Source organism: Pelodiscus sinensis, chromosome 7 (genome assembly GCF_052426305.1).
Source record: "Pelodiscus sinensis isolate ZL-2025 chromosome 7, ASM5242630v1, whole genome shotgun sequence".
NCBI classification, from domain to species: Eukaryota; Metazoa; Chordata; order Testudines; family Trionychidae; genus Pelodiscus; species Pelodiscus sinensis.
The window spans coordinates 76,420,672-76,442,612 of record NC_143058.1 but is presented as its reverse complement, the minus strand read 5'-3'; the positions used below and the strand labels follow the sequence as shown (position 1 = coordinate 76,442,612).

General features: G+C 41.0%; 1 protein-coding gene across 5 annotated transcripts in view; it reads right to left on the bottom strand.

Moving 5' to 3' along the window:
- The window catches only part of PARD3B (par-3 family cell polarity regulator beta), a 618,049-nt gene that overhangs the window by 55,107 nt on the left and 541,001 nt on the right, over positions 1 to 21,941 (bottom strand). For all 5 annotated transcript variants that reach the window (XM_075934324.2, XM_075934322.2, XM_075934323.2 and 2 more), the window contains one exon: positions 17,279 to 17,414. In XM_075934324.2, coding sequence (XP_075790439.2) covers positions 17,279 to 17,414 — 136 coding nt within the window. The remainder of the gene's footprint in view (positions 1 to 17,278; positions 17,415 to 21,941) is intronic.

The window sequence follows — 21,941 nt, the reverse complement described above, 5'->3', positions numbered from 1 at the left end:
TGTCTATAAAATCGTGCCTTGCTGGAGGTCCTCAAGAGTGGAAGAGGTAGCCTAGAGGCAGTAAATCTCTGACTTGTATTATTACATTCTAAACACTTAGCTACTGTATCAAACAGTGCACTTCCTCATGGAAGAAAAAGAGGAAGAGGAGGAAAATCAGAAGAATGAAAAAAAGCAAGCTGATAAAAGTGGAAAAGAAACCACCTCCATAACCCCGCCTTCTGCCCAAATAGCTCATGTTAAAGAAAACAGCAAACAGTTATCATCAAATTGTTAAAATTTAACCCCAACCCCTTCGATTGTGATTTAACAGCACACTGGAACAGCATTTTTAGAATTTCAATGGTTAGTCTGCACTACAGAGTATTAAATCCACCGTAATCCTGTTAAACACAGAGATGACTAAAGAGAGTCTCTCTCTTGAAATGGCATTATGACAAAAGCTCTCCAGACTGCAAATTCAATATGGCTAAAAAAAAAATCCCTGGATTAATACTGAGTAAACTGCATCAGCATAAGCAGGTTTCAAGAGCAGTTGCTTTCCATATGTTCTGGCATCAGGTTCTTTTGGATTCCATGGTACCAGTCTGCAAATGCTACAGACATTGTTTCTCTTGGTTGCAACTGCTGTTGGGTGGTGACCTTCTTTTCTTGCTGATACCAGTTGAGCAGTTGGTATAGTTTCTCCGTGATCTGGTACTGTCTGTTGTTTGCTGGTACCAGATGGATACCAGATGGGGTATTGTGGGCAATGCCTTCCCTGTGTTCCAGTTCCAAAATCACTGCTGAGAGGGTCAGTCTTGTCAGTTCGTTGACTCCTAAGTGGCACGTCAAAGCCGTATTTTGGAAAATTTCAACATCTGTTTCTTACTCTGAATGACCTTAAAATGTTATATTCATACTTCCCTTTACCTAGGTGTTACTATACGCCTGCAGGAAACTACAACCCTCCAGCAGCTTGCAGACATAAAACTCATTCATTGCTAATGGCAGCTCCAGAAGCTACCACCTCAACTACTCCTGTCAGGACTGAATGTGAAGTATAATCAATATATTATTTTTCTGTGATAGCGCCACAATATATAAGTTCAGAGATACAGTAGGGCAGCTTTCAAACAGTACTTTTAGTGGCAAAATGGAATAACAAGAAAACAAGTTTAAGTGTGTCAGGGATACCTTAATACTGAGCACGAAGCATAAGAAGGAGAAGAAAAAAAGAGAAAAAGCGGTGGAAGAGACCCGTTATGAGCATTAATTTTTAATTTGGGTCTTTCAAGATGTTAACCTGATTGTCAAACTGAAGAGAGAAGTAAAAAGGTCAGTTACTGGTTCTGAATGCTGTTTACCACAATTCCCTCCAATGCTATTTTGTAAGATTTTTTTTTCTAAGTTTACTTAAGAAAGGCATGCTTAGTTAAATTACCTATACACTCAGCAGTAGAATAATGTCTGATGGAAAATATAGCTGACATCAAAGCATATTCCCCACCCCCCAATTTGCTTCATAGAGAAGTTATGATAAACAGGTTATGTGTTCCCTAAGGTTACCATGGAAACTCTTTCTTTTCAGGCCATCATTTACAAAGGTAACATTTGCATTAAAAAATGATGGAATTTAATTTTTTTGTTAGACTCAAGTGGGGTCATGCTACCGTACAGTATAGCTATTATTTCAAACTTGGGAACATATGTTGAAGGGAAAGATCTATTAATCCCTATAAGCACCTGGGTGACCAATTACTGTTTAATTGCCAACTTGACAGGTATCTCCCTGGCAAATTAATGGAAAATACTTTGAAAATTAGCTTCTAAGGCAAACAGAAATGTTAATACCAGATCTGCTAGTTGGTAGCCACCAAACAGTACTTTATTAATTCCCTGTGTACTCATTCCTCAGGAAACATGGAATTAAGAATGTCAAAATTTTGTTTTGCTGATGGCAGGAGAGATATGTAGGGCACGGTAGGGCATGGTCATGTACTCTGAATTATACATGTGTATCACTTTTGTGGCATATATGTTGTAAAATTAAATGTAATTGAAGTAGAGGGATCTATGTTAAATAGAAGCACCAGTGTAGAGTGACTGCAGAGTTACGCTTTGCTTACCTTGTTTTGAATGACCTAGGGAAAAATGGGACTTCTGACATTGACTTCGCTTTGGTTAAGATTTAATCCTGATCTTTATCCGCTACTGCTGCAATTTGTTCTTAGGAATACCTTAATGTGTAAAACTTATCCACTCCTGTTATAATCAGGAATGCTGACCAGCACCTGGTGACTAAGGGGTTAACGCTGTGCATAGCCAGGTATCTAATCAGTCAATAACAATGCAGGTAGGAATTTCAAACTGGGCCAAAGGAGTCTTTATCTTTCCCTCCTTTGTCTGAAAAGCAGAGAAGTTTCTTCCAGGTACTAAGGGAGATGGAAAACACTTCTCTCCCCAAGAAAGGACTTTTTACAATGTGTAAGTAGGGAAAAGTTTAACTAGTCCATCAGGTTTTGCTGTTTTTCTGGTTTGGGAATTTGGAACTAATGTCTGAGCTGGTTAAGTGTTTGGTCTTTCTTTGTAACTAAGTTTTAACCCATGGGGTTCCTTGAGAATCTTTATCAATTAGTGGTTCTTTCCATCTAGCCACTTTACTATGCTTGCATTGTAGTTTTGTTTTGATAATAAAAGTTTTTTTTTTTCTAATTAACTGGTATTGGTTGATTTGTGTGTCCTGGAAGGTCTGTCTGTCCTCTGTTTTCCTAACTCCAAGCAAAACGGAGGTTGGGGCGGGGGAGAGTTTTACCTTAGGGAGGAGGCTTCCCATGTGATCTCTTCCCTGGTTTTCTTAGAATTACTCGGGTGTTAGCAGCAGATTTCCCAAAATCCAGGTATTAGGATTTTTGGGGGAAGTTTTTGTACCAAAGCCCGTTAAGACAAGGTTTTGGGGGTGTTTCTTGCGGGGCCCCACTTCTGCATTTGTTATGTTAGAATGGGGAACAGCCTTGATAACTCTACTTTTTGCCTCCATGTCCCAAAGAAACTACTCTCATGTTAACTGAATATGTTGAATAATCTACAAAGGGACACATATTTATGACTATATTATTCACAATAATGCAATGTATAATAATTATGACAATCATGACTTTTGGCACAGCTGATATAAAGCTGAGACAGTTAAGAATAGAACAATGTATTCACCATCAAAACTGGACTAAAGACTATGTCAGCAGAAATCCTGCAATACTCCTTTTTTTACAGTCATACACATGAATAGCAGATACTGATGACATTAATATTATTGCAGAATTTAATATACTGTTGGGAACTATTGTGGAGACCTAGCGCTTTGGAGTTAAGCTATTATACACTATGACCACTTGGACCTTAATGGAGATATAGAATAACATAGAATCATAGAAGATTAGGGTGGAAAGAGATTTTAGGTGGTTATCTAGTCCAACCCCCTACTCAAAGAAGGATCCATTCTGTAGCGGGGACCCCGACACTAGATGCAATACTCCAGATGTGGCCTCACCAGTGCCGAATAGAGATATCTGCTGGCAATACTCCTACTAATGCACCCCAATATGCAATTAGCCTTCTTGGCAACAAGGGCACACTGACTCATATCCAGCTTTTGATCTACTGTAATCCCCAGGTCGTTTTCTGCACAACTGCTGCTTAGCCAGTCGGTCCCCAGCCTGTAGCAGTGCTTGGGATTCCTCCATCCTAAGCATAGGACTCTGCACCTGTCCTTGTTGAACTTCAGATTTCTTTTGGTCCAATCTTCCAATTTGTCTAGGTCACTCTGAACCCTATCTCTATCCTACTGTGTTATTTACCACTCCTCCTTGCTTAGTGTCATCCGCAAACTTGCTGAGTGCCAAAAGAGGAAGTAACAATGGTTCTTCAAGGTGTGTTTCCCCATGGGTGCTCCACTTCAGGCGTCCGGCTCGTCCCGGTGCCGCAGGTCAGAGAGTTGTCAGCCGTAGTCCAGCCGGACAGTGCATGAGCGGGAGGCGTCGCGCGCCCTTTGCACTGTTTCTGAGTGCATACCCAGTCCGGCTCCCACCAGTTCCTCCTAATCGGTAAAGATCTGAAATACAATAAGAGGGGAGGAGGGTAGGTTGTGGAGAGCCCACGGGGGGACACACCTCGAAGAACCGTCGTTACTGCAGAGGGTGATTAACTTCCTCGTCTTCTTCAGGTAGTGTCCCTGTGGGTGCAGGACTTCTTGCATCAATAGGCCATTGTGAGAGGGGTCCCTGAAGAGGAATGGGTAGGAAGGGGTGGTTGGGGGAGGAGAGAGAAAGGGAATCGTATAGCCTGATGTGATTAGCTCTCGAACCCAACCGTCAGTGGTGATGGCAAACCACCCGTGTTGGTAGGGTTGTAGCCTGTGATGAAATAGGTTCAATGGTGGCTTGTGGGTAAGAGGAATGGTCTGCAGTCCCTCGACTGTCCTGTCAAATTAGCTGCCTGGTGTTCTGGGTGTTTTTTTGGAGTGGTCTTCCCTGTTGTTGAGGGTCATATGGTCTAGACCTCTGTGTGGGATAGGAGAGAGGTCTCTGTCTGGTATATGGTGTATATCTTTTTCTGTGGTAAGGTGGTGTGTACATCCCAAGGGTTCTGAGCGTTGTTCTTGTATCTTTACCGGAATGCAGTACTTGATCTGTTCTTTCCACAAACAATCTCTGTCTATCAAAAGGGAGATCCTCAACTTTGGTCTGTAACTCCTTGGGGACTGCTGTCTATTGGAGCCAGGAGGATCTGCGCATCACTACAGAAGTAGCTGTAGTGCGTGCTGCTGTATCTGCTATGTCCAGGGCGATCTGCAGCACCACTCTTGAAGATGTATAGCCTTCCTGTACTATGGCATTCAGTAGCTGCCATTTATCCTACGGGAGATGTGGAATAAGGGCTGTCAGTTTTGTGTAGTTGTCAAAGTTATGATTAGACAATAAGACCGCATAGTTTGCCATTCTGAGGGTAAGCGTTGTGGAGGAGTAGACCTTCCTCCTGAAGAAATCGAGTCACTTCCCTTCTTTATCAGAGGCCAGATTTCTATACTGGGGAGCCTTTGCTCTCTGTTGGGCAGCATCCATTACCAATGAATTGGGCTGAGGATGCATAAAAAAAACTCTATGCCTTTGGATGGCACAAAGTATTTCTTGTCTGTTCTTCTGTTTGTTGGTTGAGCAGAGGCTGGAGTTTGCCATATCTCATCAGCAATTTCTAGAATTGCCTCGTCCAGGGGTAATGCCATCTTGGACTTCTGGGAAGGCTGAAGGTTTTTCAGGAGCTTGTATTGTTTTTGTTGTACTTGAAGGAGTTGTTCCTCCTGTGAGTTGGCCACTCTTTTAAAAAGATCATGGAATTGGTGCAGGTCATCTGTAAGGGATGAATCGCCGGGAAACACAGCATTGTCTGGGAAGAGGATGACTGGTCCGTGGGTGATTCATAGACTGGTTTTGCTGTGTTTGAGTAGTCGGAGGAGTAGATTGACGTGGTGGTAGTGTGTTTCCTAAAGGTGTGGGAGGTCTCGTGGGCGCATCTGATGATGTAGGCAGTCTACTATGAGACCGTTGGCTTGCATGATGGCTAGGGGACCTGGAATGTGAGCATTTGGTAAGGTACTGGTGGCGACTGTAATAATGGTCATACTCATGGTGGTGTCTTGGGCAGTAGTAGAGTGAATAAGTTTTCCTGGTGGAGTGATAGTGTCTAGAAGAAGATGATTTAGTTGGTGACCTTGGTGATCTACTCCTTGAGTGCGACTGGTACCGGGATCTCAGGATAAGGTGAGTACAAGTACTGGTGTGAGTAGCCGCGGTGATGTTCCACTGATCTGGAATGGATGTCGTGATGGAACCGCACCGGAAGTGGGGATGGAGATTGGGGATGCGGTGAGAAAGCTGATGCTCCTGGACTCGGGGATGGTGTTAATACCCTCCTAGATTTATGTCTCGCCTTTTGGTGTATTGGAGGCGAATATTCTTGCTCCTGCGATGCAGTCTGAACTAGTGCTGCTCTCGGTGCTGCGTCAAGAGGATCTGGTGCCGAGGGGCTCGGTGCTGGTGTTACAGGCAGAGCTGTGGGGCTTTGTGCCGAACTTCTCTGCGACGAGGGAGACCTCGGGTCTGCAGTTGGTGCTGAGAGGGTCGGCGCCGTGGGCGGTGCCAATGTGGTTGACGCCGCTGTAGGTGGAGTAGGTGCTGCTGGCCGTGGTGCTGAATGCAGTGCTGAGACAGACAATGCCGATGATAAAGCTTGTCTCCTCGGTGCTGGTGCCGAATCTGCTCTGGGTACCACAGGCACCATCGATGCCGAGGCTTTGGATAGTGCTGGGCTTGGTGCCGAGGTACTCCAGCTCGTGGGATGCTTTTCCGTGGGAATTCACTAGGTGGAATGTTTTTAAATTAGATATTTGCATTGTTGAGGTTGCTCCCGATGTGCTGGGATTATCTCTCACACTCAGTCTCTTAGAGGACAAGTGGCGGGGAGGGGATAGTTTACTTCTTGCTGTGGGTGGGTAGTTATGTCTCACCTGGTCTGGTGGCTCTGGCACGGAGGCACTAGCTTGCGGAGGCTGCAGGGCCTTATTGAAAAGCAGCATTTTTAGCCGCATTTCATGGTCTCTTCTGGCCCTCACCGTCAGCTTGGCACAATGTGGGCATTTTTGAGGAATGTGCCCTTCTCCCAAGCATTTTATACAGCTCAAGTGCCCATCCAATGTGGGCATCGGGTCTCAGCACTCTGTAAATTTTTTTGAAGCCAGGTGACCCCGGCATGGTTATAAGTATGGAGTAAAGGGTTCTATACAGAGGGAATAACAAAAAATGTATTTTTTAAAACTCTAATAACTATATTAACTAATTAACTAACTGTATGACTAAAACTATTACTAAAACTATGACTACAGCTATCTAATACAAATTTTTTTCCCCTCGGGTCTGAGGAGACGCAGTTCGTTCTGCCTGCGACTGTGGATGGTAAGGAGGCACTGGTGGGAGCCGTACTGTGCACGCACTCAGAAACAGCGTGAAGGGCGTGTGACGCCTCCTGTGCATGTGCAGTACGGCTGGACTACGGCTGAGAACTCTCTGATCTGTGGCACCGGGACGAGCCCAACACCTGAAGTGAAGCACCCACAGGGACACTACCGGAAGAAGAACCAACTAGTCATCCAGATCACTGTTAGTAGTAGGAATAGAACCCATATCCTTCTGCTCTAAAAAGCATTCAATCCTTTACCACTCGAGTTAAAGTAGAATTTCATTAGATATTACCAGTGGGGGACATATGACCTTCAATTCAGCAGCAGCACAGAATCCCCATGACAGTGGTCTGAGAGACACATTCACATTCACTAGACCATTATTTAAATCAACAGAACAGAAAAAGGTAGCAAAAACATAAACTGTGGCATTTGACATGCTAATTGCCAAATAAATAAATGGTTGATCAGCAAGAATCATAAAAAGACAAAAGTCAGCTTAACATCATAGTTGATCCCTCAGATCATGTTACTTTGAACAAGTGTCTATTCTCATGACTCACACAGAGTCCTTTATTTGTAGTGGTAAATTCCTAAGCACAGAGACTTAAAAAAAATCCAATTTACTAAAGCATACATAGACATTCAAGAAGATTTTTAGAATTAGAAATGCAAACACAAAAAGAATTCACTAGGTGGAATGTTTTTAAATTAGATATTTGCATTGTTGTGGTTGTCATGTTAGACTTAGGCTATCTGAAACAAAAAGAGTGAGGTAATTCCATTTATTGAACCAACATCTGTTGGTGAAAGAGACAAGCTTTTCTGCTTCACAGAGCTCTGTGGTGACCTGAAGGAAGAGATCTTGAAGCTCAAAAGTGTCTCTCTTTCACCAACAAAAATTGTTCCAACAGAAGATATTACCTCATCCACCATGTCTCCTTTTTTAATGAGATCACATTTTCAGCAAAAAGTGCTCCTTTTTCCTAGCTCCCAGGGACAACTGTCGTTCGTCACAGAAATGTGGACTGAAAATTGAAAAAGAGAACAAGTATCCGAGAGAAGAGCCACAGTCATGTATCAGCCTGACCTGGTAAATGGAGTTTTCTTCTCCATTTGGGTACTATATTTTAATGCTGTCTTGTCATTAGACTAGTGTCTGCACTAAAATCCTTACATTAGAACTGATACATTTATCCATCCAATCTCTCAGTGTCTGAGTCATTTACTTTATATTTCATTCTAAATAATTATAACAAAGTTGCTTGTTTGTTGAGAAAAAAATCAAGTCTCTATATATTCATAGATAATTGCTTATGCACAACATCCAGTGATACATTCTAATTACTTTTCACATCTTTGCAGTGAAGAAATCTTGAACTCTTTAGTGTTCTCAGCTGCCTGACAAGAGCATCATCACAATACTTTTAACACTCAGTGCCACTGGACTTGTGGCTCTGATGTAATTTAACAAACAGTTCTGCAAATGCATTTTGCAATGAACATTTCCTTCACTAAAACTGTAAAAAGGTAAGTCCAAAAATTATTTTGAAAATATATTCTAAAATATCTTCAATAGTCACATATTTAACAATCACTATTTTATTTTTACAAATCATAGAGCTGTACTTTGGCACACTTTCACTGAAATTGTTGCTCTGTGTGACCCAACTCATTTTGGCTTCTACTTTATTCCATGAGTTCTGTATAAACCACTGTGGGCTGCTGCACTGAGGTTATTCTGAAAGCTGCTTTCAGTTACCTTAAATGGACAAAGTTTTGAAAGTCTTTACTCAAAATGCCTATTGATGTCAGGAAGCGTTCCTAAATAACAACTGCAGGAATATGGACCAACATTCTCATTGTACAGTAGCTAAGTAATAATTTCCTGGATCTTCAGTGAGACATGTTAGGGAACTTGACAGAGCAGTATCACATAAAAAATAAAAACATACAACACAAGAGATATTTATTTAGACCATTGCTAGAGTTAGAAGCCAAATCATAGGGTTTTTTATACATACAATATATATTTAATATTAAAAGTAAAGCCCTTCGCAACATCCTACCATATGGGAAGCTGACTTTGAGCCTTCATTTTGGTCTATCAGACCCCAACCTAAGCGCCACATGCTCCTTGCAGGGCAGAAGAAACTCCACTCACTCCCTCGTCCCCAGACCAATCAGGGCCTGGAGGAGGGGGAGCACGCAAAGTTTCCTCTGTCCTGCCTCTGCCCTGCAAGGAATGTGTGGTGCTTCTAAACGCTGCATGCTCCCCTGCCCCCGAGCTCTAATTGGCCTGGGGACAGAAGGGCGAGCATGTGAAGTTACCTAGGGGGAACCTCGGGGGGGAGGGGGAAAGACTTCACATGCTCTCCCACCCCCAGACCAATCGTGGTCTGGGGGTGGGGAAGCAGAGAAATATCCCAGCCCCACCCCTTCTGCTTGAGGCCCCGCCCCTTCCAGTGCAGCCCAGAGCCACTTCAAACAATTTCTGAAGTGGCCCCCAGTAAAAAATTATTGCCCATCCCTGGTGTAGATCATCCCTGACAGTTGTCTGTCTAACGTGCTCTTAAATATCCCCAGTGATGGAGATTCTACAAACCCCCCCCCCCCCCCCATGGCAATTTATTCCAGTGTTTAACCACCCTGACAGGCAGGAAGTTTTTCCTGATGGTCAACCAAAACCTCCCTTGCAGCAATTTAAGCCCATTGCTTCTTGACCTATCATCAGAGGCCAAGGAGAACTTTTTTTCTTCCTCCTCCTTGTAACGTCCTTTTAGATACTTGAAAAGTGCTATCACGTCCCCTCTCAGCCTTCTCTTCTCTAAACTAAACAAGCCCAATTCTTTCAGTCTTCTATCACAGGTCATGTTCTCTAGACCTTTCATCATTTTTGTTGCTCTTCTCTAGACTTGCTCACAACACTCCTGTTAATGCATCCCAGAATCATGCCTGCTTTTTTTTGCCACAGTGTCACACTGTTGATTCATGTTCAAAACTGGACACAATACTCCAATTGAGAGGCCTAACTAGTGCTGAGTAGAGCAGAAAATGACTTCTCTTGTCTTGCTTACAATACTCCTGTTAATGCACCCCAGAACCATGTCTGCTTTTTTTTTGCAACAGTGTCACACTGTTTTGTCTCATGTTTAACTTGTCATCCACTATGACCCCTAACTCGTCTTCAGCAGTACTCCTTCCTAGACAATCACTTCCCATTCTGTATGTGTGAAACTGGTTGTTCCTTCCTAAGTGGAGTACTTTGCATTTGTCCTTATTATTCTTTATCCTTTTTATCTCAGACTATTTCTCCAGTTTGTCCAGAATATTTTGTAGTCAGAGTTGTGAGAAGTTGTATTTGAAGCTGTCTTATGTGGGGCATTGACTTGCTGGAGGTCAGAAACTGAGCTGTTGTACAAGGCTGGAGTATATTTCTGCAAGGGGAAGGGAAGGTTCAAAGAGAAATAGTAGCTCTGGCAACTTATTCATGAAGACTCAAAATTAAAATCCCAATCCTCTTTTAACTTCTCAGTGATTCATGCTCTATCGTATAAGAGGCCAGCCTAAGAAGGGGCATATTTATAAGTGCATATGCAGACACACACTCATGTATAGAAACAAGTCTTAGGGGGTAGCCGTGTTAGCCACATGCTGGATTTTCTAAGAACCACTCCACACATGAGTAAAAACAATGAGGAGTCCTGTGGCACCTTAAAGAGTAACATTTTATTTAGGAATCAGCTTTCATGGGCAAAATCCATGAAAACAAAGTGAGTTTTTGCCCTCAAAAGCTCATGCCCCAATAAATCTGTTAGTCTTTAAGGTGTCACAGGTCTCCCTCATTGTTATTACCCATATATTGAGTGATTCTTAAACAATCCTGTAGGTGGCTGAACTAGAGATGGTTTGTTTAAAAAACAAAACAAAAACAAAACCACCTTCTCAAAAAGGCTGCTATCTTACCACTCAGATAAACCACATGGCCCCACTAGCAAACACAAACCCACAAGGTCCAAGCTTTAAAAGGGCAATTTTTCTGCACGCAGAAAAAATGTACCCCCAATTACAGGCAAATGCCTGCTAAAGCATACAAGTGCTTATGCATCCCATAGCATAATCACTTATTCAGTAACTCCACGGATCATCAAAATCACCAATTAGATGTTTGTTTTTGATGTCCCTTAAACAATTTAAGTTCAGTGGCTTTGTTTGTACTTAAAAATTATAAAATAAACCTCTATGGTTCTTAATAATAATCAACACATACAGCAGCTGTCATGTTTTTTGTGATATTGTGCTCAAATTCTCAGTTTGGGAGAGACGAGATGATCATTCACTAACTGCAAGAGATATGACCACTGCAGCATGTGTTAATATATTAAGTTCTCTCGAGTGTGCTGGGAGCTCTTTAAAGATGACTTCATCCATAAATATGAGAGTCATTGCTGATGTGTCAAAGTTGTAGTCAGCAGTAAGCAAAGTAAAGAAACAGGATATTGTTTGCTTCCGTGTATTTAAATCATTTACTTGTAGGATATAAGAGAGAGACTTTAATATTTGCTCTCCTTAAACTCCAACTTCTACATTTATATATTGCAAAAAGCAGTATCTTGAGTTTTCAGAATAAGCGACGCTACATATTATTGGAACTCAACATAGTTTTTAAGGCATGAATGCTACCCCTATGGAGTTTATTAAGATGGTATGTAACAGTACTGACAATGTAAGCTAAGAGCCAACAGCATTTCAGATTCTGCTCTGGTTTAGATATGCTGTGCCTAATTAAATGTGGGCATAAGTAGGAGTGACTCCAAAGAAGGTTAGGGAATTATTCATACTTACCACTGCTAATCGGGTGAATTTGGGTCTTCCTGTGTGTCCTTTCTGGAACAGTTTTTTTTTTTCATATGAGGTTTGACTAAGATTTTACCACAACAATCTTCTTCCATTCCCCAAAAACCAGAATCTCATTGCTTAGGGCAGATGACATCGTTTCTGAATTATCCCAATCCCAACTCTTCACAGGACAGACAGAATTGCAGGAAAGTTCTTGATTGGTAAAACACATTTTAATAGGAGGTTTTAATCTTCATTATTAATAGGATGCTTTTGTAACACCACAAATATTTCTGAATGCTAGTTTTCAAAGTTGCTTAATTCTAAATGAGTTTTCTTTTCCACTAAAAAGAATTAAATTGCATCCAACTGTGCAGTAGTCAGTAACGGTTCAGAAAATCTGGAATTCATAGGCGCTCTCCTATGGTTTTCCATAGTATATAAAATTGACATTTCTCCCATTGCACTAGAAGTCAGGAATGTTATTATTCTAGAAGTTGGAATTTTGGTTTTTAACCAGGATCCAACACAAACGTTTGTGGTTTTTGGGAACCTAACCTGCTCTAAACTCAACATCCTGAAGCTGGAATGAATTGCTCATTAAAACACAAAAAGCTCCTTTTCCACTCCAAAGTAAGTATAGAAGCTTTTGACACGATATGGAAAAATAATGCAGTTCTCAAACTTCCTTTTCTCTCTCTGATTTTTTTGGTTTGGACCTTTGCCAGACGCACAACAAACTGCTTGGCCTTTTACACAAATGGGTATGATTTTTTTTGTAACCTTAATTGGGAACTGACAAAACTCAGTACACTGCATATTTGCTTGAATCAGAACCTGTTGATAGATAGTATATTAAGGCCTGGTGCACAGATCTGAGTAGAGATCAGATAGCTGAAGAATGGAATTTTCCCTTTCATTTTCTGTCAACATATAAAGCTCATTTGTAAATTAGGATAAAAAATTATAAGATCTGCTGTGTACAAGGTATCATATAGAATATTGTCAGGTTGCTGCAGTTACCTACAGGTGAAAAACCACACTCAATTAGTAATGAGTTCTATGCAGTCCTTGGAAGAACATGATCAAAACAAGGCTGTGGGAAGAATTTAATGTCAAAGTGAAGACAGAACTGAAGTTTTAAGTAACAGGATTGGTATGAAATCTGTGAAAAAATCCAGGTAAATCCTCAAATAGGTTATTTATTCTGAGTTTTTCAAACTTGTGAACTGTCTCTCTCTCATGTGCACACACTTTATTGCCTTATTAAACATTCCTTTTCCCTAATTTTTATTTTCTTGTTTTAGTGAAGCAATGGGAAAGACAGCGCCCATAAAATGCTCCTGCTGTAACTCCCTCCAATTCCTAATGGGAGTGTCTTAAGTCCCTATTGCCCATCTCTAACACAGTTCCCTTTGATCAGCAGGCTCACTTTAAGTCAATGAGATTCTTTAATGGGCTTTGATCAGGCTCTTAAACCAATATGCTCATGAAAATGTGCATTATTTAACTTGCACACACATGCACACACTTACTGAAATGAGAACCGATAGTCTCCAGTAATGCACCCAATCTATTACCAGTGGACTTCAGTTTTATCAATGAAAATAAAGCAACATACATTTTTTCCTGTTTACTTTCTAGTCAACATCTCTTTTTACTTAATTGGGCCTAGAGAAGTAAAAAAATGTTTCACTTTAAACCATCTAACCCTTATAAATCTGCCTTATGTTTTCTTCAGAGTTATGAAGTTGGAAAGAGAGACAGAGACAGAGGGAGGGACCAACCAAAGAGCGAAAAACCAAACAAAAAATAAAAAAGAAACAAAGTATCCGGAAATAATTTTGAAGTTTTATGCTAGATAGCTCAAACTGTGCCATATAAATGTATCTTTTTATGTAGACATGCTAAACTGAATTATTCAGCTGTTCCTTAGAAAAAGAAAAAAAACATACTGAGGAGGGAGAGCTGAAAAAGAGCGAGGGAACAAAAATATATACAACAACAAATGAGAAGAACAGAGGCGAATTGAATGAAGAGAGACTAGCAACCTTATTTAAAATGAATTTTTGACCTTATTTTTAAAACATTTATGGATCCCAATTGCCTGTCATGAGATTATGTTCCCTTACAATGCTGGCTTTTCAGCTGGCTCTGCACTTTAACTTGATTTATCCCATTTTTTAAAAAGTGGATTGTTAGAAATACCCTTTCCACCAGAAATTGTCCCATTACAGTGTCAGCTAAAGGCCACTTGTCAATGTCAGCTTTATAAGATAGAAATGTGTGGCATGAGCTCTCAGACTTATTTTTGGAGGATAATCCCCAGTGTCCATCTCTGAACCCACTGCTTTGCTGTGGACAGTGTCTTCTTAAATTATTGGATGTTATTTTCTAATTTATCTGAATATTTCATTAGATGGTTTATAGTGATTACAGCAGCTGCTGCACATTAGCAAGACATCTTAAAGGAAAGCGGGCTTGGGTATCATGCTGACTGACAAAAGCATAATATTAAGCTTACCTAGTATTAAAAATACATCAGGAGGCCTCTCCTCTTCTCCAGCTGTGAGAAGAAAAGCCCATGAAGCTCATAACAGCAGGATTTCCTCCTGCTCAGCTGCCTCCTGCCTCTTTAAGGGAGAGATCTGACTAAAGTGAGTTTTTATTTATTTACAGTGATGGAATTAGTCATCAGATTGTCTCTTTGCTGGTGAATAGAGGCTGAGTAAAGCAGCTGTTACTCATACCAGCAGTCTAATGGCCCTAAATCAGAGGGCTGCTCTTGAACTACCAACAAGTGTGAGGAGAAATGGAGCGGCAGCCACTATTTTTCCTGAACCAGCATACGGGGCAATAGTGAACGGGGGAGGGAAAGACTGAGGGAAACAGGAGGTTTCACTCGTATAGCCTCCCAGTTGTTGGCACTTTTTAGACAAGGTCAGGTGTCTTTGAGACCTTACAAGTGACTTCAACTGGTTGAACTATTAAGGTGTTGCAACAAACTTCTGCCATCAAGGTAGAGTATAGAACAAACAATAGATAGCAGGTCTTCCTCTCAACAAAAACAGTTAAAAATTCATGCCTTAGAAAGACGAAAAGAAATAATTTTGATGCCTCTAATATTAATCAATCAAAGACTGAGAGCTTTAAAGCTCTCTTGAGTACTTTGATTAAGGACATCTTGACTCACAGGAAAAACGAAGCTTTGGAAATCAGTGATCTTTGGGCATTACATTTAATAGAAAAGACTTAAAAGGGATTACCTGTAAGGGACCTTTGTGAATCTTTGGAAATTATATTGGGCCATAAATCTGAACCTCTTCGGAAGGGTAATAAAGCCTTATCAGTTTCAGCTAAGAAATAGAAATCCTCAGTTTGCTCTAGGTACATCATTGCCCAGGTATGAAGACACTGTCAAGTCACTGATTATTTCTTTAGCCTCTGTCTTTGCTAGACAGACATTTAATTTATATTATAAATTTTGTTTGTAAACAGTTTTTTTAAAACAAAGAATGGAAATGTAATAGATTTTCAAATTTGGTTCACTGACTCCAACTCCACAGACTGCTTGGGATATTTCTGAAATTAACTCAGGAAAATTGTGGCTTTATACAATGTCACACACACAATGTAATATACATTTTGTGATTGTGATAAAGCCACATTCTGCTTTTTGTTTTGTTCTTTTAGGAACATAAGCACAGTGACTGAAGATTTCAATTCTTTATTCTAACGGATAAACTGGCAAGTTTGGGGAATAGTGGAAACACTGATGATATTAATACAGGTTGGACCTCACTGGCCTGGCACCCTTGGGACCTGAGCAGTCCTGGATGAGGGAATTTGCCAGACCAGGGAAGAACCCCTGTCTCTGTCTCTCTCAGCCTGCCGCCCCTCCCTGCCACTGGCTCCTTCGGCCCCAATGTTAGCCAGGTAACACAACTTCCCCGGCTCCGCTGCCATAATTGCTGTTCCAGCCCCACTACGGGCATGGCAGGCCTGGGCCCGTTGCTGTGGCCCCAGTTCCACTGCCAGCCAGTACGCTGCGCCAATCGGGCTGCCGACCTATGGCAGAACCAGACAGGCTTCCCCTGCTGGGATGCTGTGGCATGGCCTTATTTCCAGCCAGGCATCCTTAGCACAACCCCACTGCTGGGTTGGCATGCACTGACTGCACTGACCTGTGCTTATAACATTATATTATACTTGAGTTCTAACAATTTTTAAATTATTATATGTTTGTTTTTTAAAATAATGTTTGAATTTGGCTTAAATTGCAGCATGTTGTACAGCATGCCAGAGATTTGCATGCCTGAATATTGGTTGGCTTCATTTATTTTTAGAGACAGAGTGCACACCTGGAATTCTTGCTCAGGAAGAATTCAGAGAACTGCAGGACTGATTCCATAATGGTCTCCTATGATATTAAGATAAACCATATATGTAAGGCATCAGAGGGGTCAGGAGCACTGCATTCAATTGGTGGCTCTTTCCCACACTTGGATGGTACACCTCTGTACACTCACTGCACTTTGTTCCCCACCATTCATAGCTGTAATAAAGGGAAAGGGTTATTTTCCTACTAGATATGTTAATAGACTAAACTCAATCCTATTGGGAAAGTACGGTGAGATCCTCTGAGTGGAGGCTCTACAAAAGGGCAAGGTATTAATTTTTTCACTTAAAAACAATGTGACCAGGGGACACAAGGGCAGTATCTGGCCCAGACTGTAAGGACCCCAGCACCGGTATGAAAGGGAAGGATGTAAGTAACCTTGGCCCCCACACTTGTGCCTCCGTATTTCCATATAGTACTCAGACACAATTTGAGTCTGTCAATAGCAATAGCAGGATGAGCAGATGGACCATACTGCATCCTCCTAAGAGATCTAGTGCAACCATGTGTGCCTCAAGATTTTGGGAGAAATCATGCTGTCTGGGAACCTTCTTGGAAGTTGCCTCTGGGCCAGTGCTTACATCTAATGCCAGGTCTACACTACGGGAAAAAGTCGACCTAAGATACTCAAATGCTACTACATGAAGAGAATAGCTGGAGTTGATGTACCTTAGACTGAGTTTTTGCAGCATCCCCACTGCAGGAGGTGGGGAGGGGGGACATCAGCGGTCAATTTAGCAAGTCCTTACTAGATTCACTAAATTGAACCTTGGAGATTGATCACCACAGCATCGATCTCCTGGTAAGTGGAGACAAGCCCTAACAGCAGGTAGACATGACAACATTTGAAATGTCTCACTTTCAAGTAGAGTTTAATTGATATAAATGATTTGTTTGATGGGCTGGAGTTACTTACAAAATCCAAATATTCATGTGAAACTGACATAGATACAAAGTTTCTGGAAAACAAAACCAAACCAGCCAGTGTCTTCTGCAAGCTTTCCATATGGCAAAAAGATTTGCTGATTAGCATTTTGCCGCAAACCTACCCAGTATTGATCATAATCAGATGGCCGTGTTCTCATCTCATCATCCTCATAGAAAGGTAAGCCGTCTCGCCTGGCTTGATGATATTCCTTCCGTAACTTCTGGATGCGGTCTGCATTCCCAACAGCTGGACAACCACTGGAAAGTAAAATAATAAATTACATATGTACACTGCCCATCCCCCATATAATGCTGGTACAATGTGATAAACATACGAGGCAGCTCCGATCCTCTCACCTGTATTCTACACATGCATTCCTACGAACAATCACATATGGCTACTATGTTTAAATAAACAACAAAATAATTATAAACCACAGAAATATTTACTTTTTCACTCTAAATATGGAATCTTCCTTGATATTGCATTTGGCTGAGGTAAACAATGCAGGCATTCAGATCTGGAGCACTACGAGCCTTTTAGTCTAATATTTCATTAGCTCTCCGGGATAGGCACAAACAGTTCTATACCATAAAAGAGGTGGAAAACCCAACCTCAATTCCAAAAAAAAACCTAACTAGCTTGAGAAATAGAAACTCTAAAATTATGATATTATTACATATGAAAGAGTAGCATCGGGTAATTTTGAATGTTTGTAAAATGTATTTGACCGTAACACTGTAAAGACTTACGTATGTGCATAACTTTATGCACGGAGACTAGTTGCAATCGAGTCAACAGAATGACTCAATGCATGTGTTCAGCACATGCATAAGTCTCTGCAGGAGTAGGGATGAATACATTTTACAAACATTTAAAATGGCCCGATGCTTCTTTTCCATGTATAATAATATTACTATTTTATAGGTTGACTTTTTTCCTGTTTCCCAGGGTTAGAACATTAGAAGCACTGTCTACATACCTATTTTTAGAGTACTAGCACAAACCCTGCTTGTCCAAGTCTATGGAATGTTTCTAAAACAGATATTTTGCAACATACAGTATATGGGACTGTAAGAGGTTGTCTGTAAACGAGAATAAGATTTTCTCCCAAGACCTCTGAGAGTGAGGGATCATTTTCCAAGATGGGTTGTACATTGTGTATAATGCACCAGAGGGGTCTGAGTTATGGACTATAGGTAATAACAAGTGGAGTTCTGTTATTTTCTCTTTTGGGTCTATCTTGAAGTAGTTCATGTCTGGGTACTTTTTTGGCTTTGTGACCATCTTGGAAAATGATTCCTCACTCTCAGAGGCCTTGGGAGAAAAGCCTATTCTTGCTTATAGACAACCCCTTAACCTGAAACAAATTCTTTCCGGTAACCATGCTACACAACCACATCATAAGTATCCAGGAACCCAGCCCTGCAACCAAACACGATACCAACTCTGCCCACATATCTATACTAGCAAATTCATCACTGAAGCCAGCAACATAAGCTACCAAATCAAAAGGTCATTTGACTGCATATCCAGTAATTTGATCTATTCCATCAAATGTCAGCAATGCCCCACTGCTATATATATTGGACAAACTGGATAGTCTCTGCAGGAAAGAATCAATGGATACAAATCAGATATACATAAAGGAAACATACAGAAACCTATTGGGGAACACTTTAATCTTCCTAATTACTGTTTAAAAGATCTTCAAGTGGCTGTCTTGTCACAAACCAATTCTACTAGCCAGATACACAGAGAAGCATTGGAATTAGAGTTCATCCGCAAATTCAATTCTCATGCTAATGGACTCAATCATGATGAAGGATGGCTGGGACACTAGCTACCTAACAGTCAATGAAGGTGCAAACAGCTCTTTGTGTAGATTCCTATGTCAGGAAGGATACTATCAATTGACTTTGATTCTTATTTGCTTCGTTTTAACTACCCAATCTTTATGTACTTACTGATTCCCTCTACCTTCCTGATTTTATATACCCTCTGCTCCCTGTATTCCATACCTTCCTTTTTTCCCCTCCCTCCCCTCCTTCTCTCCTATTTATTTTGGGTCTGCACATCCTAAACTCAAAACTCCGGTTTTCTGAAGAAGTGGGCCGTGCCCACGAAAGCTCCTGATACCATCTACATGTTTTGTTAATCTATAAAGTGGTACCAGACCATTTGTTGATTTTTTCTGTACAGACTAACTTGGCTACCCCCTGAAGTTCCAGGAAAATATAAATTAAAGATGCTTTTGAAAGAAAACTTACTCGTTTAATAAAGGCTGACCTGAGCAGTGTGCCCTATCTTATGCCTAACGTATGAACAATAAGCATAGCCTTTGAAGATGAAACCCCCTGAAATTTTTCTATCAATGCCTTTAAAGAAATACTTGCTTTTTAAGGCCCTCTTTATATTGGGAGAAAACTTAGAGCTATGCTAGTGTAGCATAAAACAGTTTCACTCACTCTGGAGTAATGGAAGATGAATATGATACCTTCTCCAATGCTCATGCAAGTTCTGAATTTCAGCTTGGCTCCTGACAATTATGTGAATATATGAACCACATTCAAACTCACCAGATGAATTCAATCAGTGCTGTGCAAATATCGCATACATAATCTATTAGTTTACCCCAAAGAAACTGAAGCATTGAATTCAGGCAGAATGAAGTCATCAGTAATAAAAAAAGAAACTGATAAGGCAATATTAAAAAAATCCACAATTTTCTGACATTTGCAGGGAAGATCATACGTTGCCTGTAAACTATTCCCCCATCTGCCTATAAATACATAATTAAAATATGGGTTTGATCAGATATCAGTTCTCAAGTAGGAGAACAGTAGAAGAATACCAATTCAAATGCTTAGGATGCATGTCTGCTTATGCTGAAAAGCCTGACCTGACAGAAGAAATATATAAACAATCTGCCAGTAAAAGTCAATTTATATTAAGCAGACCCACTGGAATGCCTCACTGAAGTTTGTGAATGCAGGAGACTGAATTACTGCAGGCGCAAAATGTACACTTTGGAACTCACCTCCTGAAAGAACTAAAAATTACCACAGACTTTGTCACTTACACAATTTACTGCATAACTTATTTCATTGACTTAGCTTCTCACACGATATGTTCTTCACATACAGAGTGAGACAATGCACCTCATCTCACACATTCACACACAAAAAAATTAAGGCAGCTATGGAGTTGTTACCTGGTAAGAAAAGATTTCAAATGAGGTGCCCACTCCATACAAAGCCAGAAGACTTTCAGATTTCAGACTAGCAGATTTCAGAACGATTTTCATTAATTTAATGAGACTGAATCAGAAGTGGCTGAGGTTGGCGTGAATGACAGAAATGTAGGCTTGAAAGGAGCCTGCAGAGGTAATCAACTCCAGTCCCCTACCCTGAGGCAGGTTCAAATAAGCCTAAGTCATTCCTGACAGATGATTGTCCAGCCTGATCTTAAATATTTCCAAGATGGGACTTCCTCAATCTCTTGGAAGCTTTAGTGCGTAACTGCTCCTATAGTTTGGAAGATTTTCCTAACCTAAAACTCCCTTGCTACATATTAAAACATTACCTTTAGTGGACCTGGAGAACAACTGATCTCCACCCTCTTTTTAACAGCCCTCAACATTTTGAAGACTTGTATCAGGTCCCCTCTCGGTTTTCCTTTTTTAAGATTAAACATGCCCAGTTTTTTTAACCTTTTCTTATAGCTCAGATTTTCTAGATCTTTTAACGTTTTGATGTTCTGTTCTGAACTCTCTCCAACTTGCCCACTTCTTTTCTAAAGCGTGGTGCCCAAAAGTGAATACTGCACTCCAAATGAGGCCTCACCAGTGTCAAGTAGAGTAGGACAATTACCTCAGTGTTTTACACACACATTCTGGGATGATATTAGCCTTTCATACAACTAGATCACATTGCTGACTCACATTCAAGTTCTGATCCACTATAATCCCTCGACTGTTTCCAGCAGTACTGCCACGTAGTCAGTTATTCCCCATGTTGTAACTATGCATTTGACTTTCCCCTCCTAATGACAGCGCTTGAGGTTATTTAGGCTTCTGTTACTCTGGAAGAGTCAGTAAGCCCTGAGAAAGAAACTGACAGGGAGCATCTGCAGCACCACTCTTTGTTACTGGCAGATGAAGTCGGGTATGTGGTCAGCACTGGATCAGCTGGCTGTCACCCATTTCTCCTTTCTGTCATCACACCTCTATTCAAAGTGCCTCTCTAGTGCAGCATGCACTGGCTCCTGTATCCCACAGGGAATGTGGAGAGGTGCTCACTCAGAACGAACAGACGCTGGCTACCAGAAGACCTCACCCTGACACATGAGAGCACATCAATCGGCAGTCTGTTGGAAGACCCTGAATCCAGGGGTGGAGGCAAAGAGGGTGAAGAGAAAGGAAGACACTGCTGAGGTGATTTTTGTACCTTAGGTGTCCCTGGGGTGGGGTGAGAGTTGAAATATACCTTCATCCCCACTTTTATAATCTTTTTGGAAGGGGAGTTGCACTAATACTATGCAAACAGAAAGTTCTTTCACACCACATTTGCTTTATTCATGACGTTCATCTCTGTTGTCTGTGGGGCTTTGTTTAGCTTGATAGGGTTCAGAAGGAGGCATCAGGAGGAAACACATGTGTACCTTGTGTCACTTTGTTCTCCTCACAAAAACTGTGAAAACAGCAAGACATTTTGTACCATGTTTGGCTTGTTAACAGTTGTGTGTGTTTCATGGTCACAGAATAATTTCATGCATAGATTTTT